Here is a 3,867-nt window from a genome sequence, read left to right as displayed (position 1 = left end):
GGTGGGCTGAGGGGCGGGATGAGTTGGAAAATGGGATTGGATGAGGGGTGGAGGACAGGATGATTGGGGGATGGGGTGTGATGGAGTATGCGATGGGGTGGGACAGGATGGGGTGAGGTGAAGGATGAGGTGGGATGGTGGACAGAATGGTGTGGAGGATGGGATGGGGGACAGCGGGACAGGGGGCTGCATCTGCCTGCCCGGTACTGTCTGCTCCTTAACGCACCGTCCAGCCACAACCTCGAGATGAAACACCTGCCCGGAGCTGACCCTGAACTTGTGCTCCTCAGCCACCGATACGAGGAGCTGGAGGTGAGTGGGCAGCGCGGCGCCTGCTGCCGCAGCAGGGTCTGGGGTGGTCAGTGCCCCACTGGCACCAGGCTTAACCCTTGTCTGCATGCAGAGAATCCCCCTGAGCGACATGACCCAGGAGGAGATCAACCAGCTGGTGCAGGAGCTGGGCTTCTACCGCAAGGAGACGCCTGATGCGCCTGTGCCTGAGGAGTTCCGGTTTGCCCCTGCCAGGCCTCTGCCCACCCTGCCGGCCCCCAAAGCTGTCACCACTGGTGGCAAGACCCAACCAAAACATGATGAGGGAGAACACCCAGACCTCTAGCAAGGGGTGCTGCACTTGGGAGAGGATCTTGCAGCCAGTCCCCAGCATGTGGGCATAAGGGCATTGCAGCAGCTGGGGATGGTGCCACGATGGAGTGGCAGAGGTGCACCCACTGTTGCTTGATGCTGTGTAGCCAATGCCCTGAGGATGCCCTAAGCAGCTCCAGCCTTGACCAGGGGCTTCCTGGGCATTGTGGACATCCCAGGGGTCCTGTGTGACTGTTCCTGCCCTCCCGCCCCTGTAGCCCAGCATCCCTGGCCAGTGGGGAGGAGCAGCATTCTTCACGCTCCCTCACTGTGCCCCAAGGTTTAGCTGACTGCCAGCACTGGGCAGCGGCATCCTACCTGCATGGGACAGGATGAAACCCTCAGCAGAAAGCCCCAGGTGCTGAGGGTAGATGTGCTGAGTCCCAAAGGTGGGAGAGCTGCCCCCAGCAGAGGGATGTGCCTGTTAAACCCCAGCAGGGTTGTCTTGTATCCAGCCCCCAGTAAAGCCCTTGTGTCCAATCGACTGCACTGTGACATCTTTCCAGGGAGGGCTTGGTGGGATGCAGCCTGCACTGCTCTGTACTGGGTGCTGGGAGGGTCTGTGTGCCCTAGAGCTGTTCACAGAGGTGAGGATGGCAGGGTCACAGCTACCACTGGTGAGTCAACAAACAGTCACAGACCAACCGAGCTGTTCCTCTGCCACCCCCTCCCCAGTGCGAGCACCACGGCTTGGGATGAGCTGTTCTTACAGGGTGCAAGGAGACAGGCACAAGCCCCCCGAGTGGGTCCTGCAGTGTTAAAGCCTGATGGCTGTGCAGGCCTGGCAGGGCCCTTGGCTGGGGAAAGGAACAGGGCAGAGCTGCACAGGCTGCAGACCTGGCTCTGCGCAGCCTCAGTGGCAGCCAGGGGGGTGTTCTACCTGTGCCAGGCCTGGGGGGAGCATGGGGCAAAGAACCAACAGCCCTTGAGCAGGGTGGGACACTGATGGTGCCCCTTAGCTCCAGATGCTGTCCCCGAGCAGGGGCAGCACACGCCCTGTGTCTCCCCTGGGCTGGCAAGCGGTGGGCCTGCAGGCAGCAGTCCAAGAGCGGGCAGGGTTGCCAGCACTCCCCTGGGCACTGTGGCTTGCACTGCACTGGTGGCACAAAGCAGTGGTGAGGCCAGGGAGAAGGACCTGAGGCAGAGGCATCACCCTATAGAATAATCTTTTATTATCTGGCTGGTGTTGGTACACGTGTCAACACAGGGGTAGAGAACGGTGATGGAGGGGCAAGTGGTACTGAGTATGTGGTGCCCTGAGCTGGGGGGAGAGCGGGGGCTGCCATCCCGGCTTGCTCCTTGGGCCCCTTCCGCCCTCAGGACCCCTCACCTCCCGCCCGCTCCCCAGCACATGGGTGCTGTAGCCCCATGGTGTGGAAGTGCCCTGGGTGCACATGCAAAGCAGGGTGTCAGCACAGGGCCCTGGAGCTGGCACCAAGGGAGCCTACGGTGGGCAGAGGGGCTTCTGTGCCGGGGCCAAGGCTGCCCACAGGCATGTGCCTGGGGGATGCACTGCGAGCCAGGCTGGTGGCACAAAGCTGCTTGGCTGCCAGCCCCAGGCCCAAGGGCCCAGCTGTGCCTGCACCTCCTCACAGGACAAACAGCTCCTGGAGAACAAATAACACACTGCAACGCAGGAGGCAAGCCAAGCTGGGGCGCATCCCCGGCAGCACCTGCCTGGCCCTGTTTTGCCTTGTCTGTGGGCTAGCCCACAGCCAGGGCAGAAGGAGGTCCTGCAAGGCAGAGGTGTGGGCTTTCCCCGGTTGTAGAGCCCCCTGGCCCCAGCGCCAGTCCCGTGGCCCCCCCCCAGACCCTCCTGGGGCAGGCAGCTCCCCTGGCTCCTGGCAGCCCTGAGGGCAGGGGGCAGCAGGGTGGCAGGCAGGGCAGGCTCTAGCACTCTTTCTGCCGCATGCGCAACTCGTGGCGACGCAGGTGGTTGTAGAGGGACTGAACGTAGGTGAAGACGCACTTGGAGTCTGGCTTCTTCCCCATGATCATCATGTCTTCCACCTCCACCAGGGGCACGCAGTCCACCAGCGTCCTGTGGAGATGCAGACCTCAGCACAGCCCTGGGCAGGTGCCCTGCTCTGGGGGCTGGCACAGGGGACCGATCCTGCCTAGAGCTGGCTGGCACTGGGCACCGCCACTCTAAGCCCCACTCAGCTTCTGCCCACCCCTCAGCACCCACAGTCCTGCCCCTCCTAGGGCCAGGAAGAGCACATGCTACCTGCCCCAGCAATTCTTGGTGCTGGCAGTCACCCCCTGCTCAGGCTGTGCCCACCCTCCTCCTCCAGCTGATGCTGGTACGTAGTAGGGGGACATGTCTATGCTGGGCCCTTGGCCCAAACCCACTAGCTGGTCCAGGAAAAGGCAGGGGGGCCCGGTCACACACTGCCCATCACTCCTACCAAAAAACCTGGCCGTGCTCTCCTGCCTACCATCAGCTCTGCCAGTCTTGTTCCCACCCTCATCTTGGACCAGAGCCTGGAGGGCTGCCTGCCCAGCACAGCAGCACCAGTGGGGTGAGCACTACACAGCTGCAACCAGCTCAGCACTGGCCTGTGCCTACCACCTCCCAGCCTGGGTCCTGGTGCAGTGCTGGGGCCCCGGCAGAGCAGCCATAGCTATCCTCCCATCCCCACAGCCTCTGGGCTCTGCCACTGGCCCTTCACTGGGGTTGCAGCTTTGCCCTCACTGCCTGCATCACTCACCCTGAAGGTGCCATCTCTCTCCCCAGGCTGGGGCTCCCAGGGCAGCAGGGCGTCCAGCTCAAGGGGGCTGCCAGCATGGTTGGGGTAGTCACTGTGACAGTCAGGGAAGGACTGGAGGGGAACTGGCCACCTCCATCCTCTCACCTTTCTGCTGAGGGCGGGTGGTGGGGCACAGAACCAACCCTGCCACTGCTGCCACTCCCTGGCTCTGCCTGGCAGCGTGGCAGGTACCAGTATCTGGCAGTGGACAGAGCGCACCTGAGCAACCCTGGCTGCTGTTGCAGATAACGGCCAAGGCAGCTGGGAGCACCCAGGGTAGGGGCTGTGCCAGCACCCAGGGGCTGTTTGGTGCTAACTGCCAGCCCCCACTGATGCCCTGGCCAGCCCAGCTGCTCTGGTCCCAGGGCCACCCTCCAGCAGAGGCTCTGCCCCAGTGACAGGGTGCACTGGGCAGCTTTGAGCTTAAGGAGAGTGAACCCAAAGCTGCCACCCACCACCACAACACTCACCACCC

General features: G+C 63.1%; 2 protein-coding genes across 2 annotated transcripts in view; one reads left to right on the top strand and one right to left on the bottom strand.

Annotated features, from left to right (window-relative positions):
• Window positions 1-87: 87 nt before the first annotated feature.
• SELENOM (selenoprotein M) lies at window positions 88-1,122 on the top strand. Its single transcript, XM_026859893.1, has 2 exons — window positions 88-312; window positions 404-1,122. Exons 1-2 carry the CDS (start codon window positions 88-90, stop codon window positions 614-616), a joined length of 438 nt encoding a protein of 145 aa, XP_026715694.1. The 3' UTR covers window positions 617-1,122.
• Window positions 1,123-1,794: 672 nt separating this feature from the next.
• The window catches only part of SMTN (smoothelin), a gene marked incomplete at its 5' end in the record, with an annotated part of 14,452 nt that continues 12,379 nt past the window's right edge, over window positions 1,795-3,867 (bottom strand). The window contains one exon of the mRNA XM_026859644.1: window positions 1,795-2,683. Within this exon, the coding sequence (XP_026715445.1) occupies window positions 2,533-2,683 (151 nt within the window). The remainder of the gene's footprint in view (window positions 2,684-3,867) is intronic.

This window comes from Athene cunicularia, assembly GCF_003259725.1.
Source record: "Athene cunicularia isolate RWA chromosome 15 unlocalized genomic scaffold, athCun1 chr15_part1, whole genome shotgun sequence".
NCBI lineage: Eukaryota > Metazoa > Chordata > Aves > Strigiformes > Strigidae > Athene > Athene cunicularia.
The sequence above is the reverse complement of the archived record's forward strand: the minus strand, read 5'-3'. Positions and strand labels throughout refer to the sequence as shown.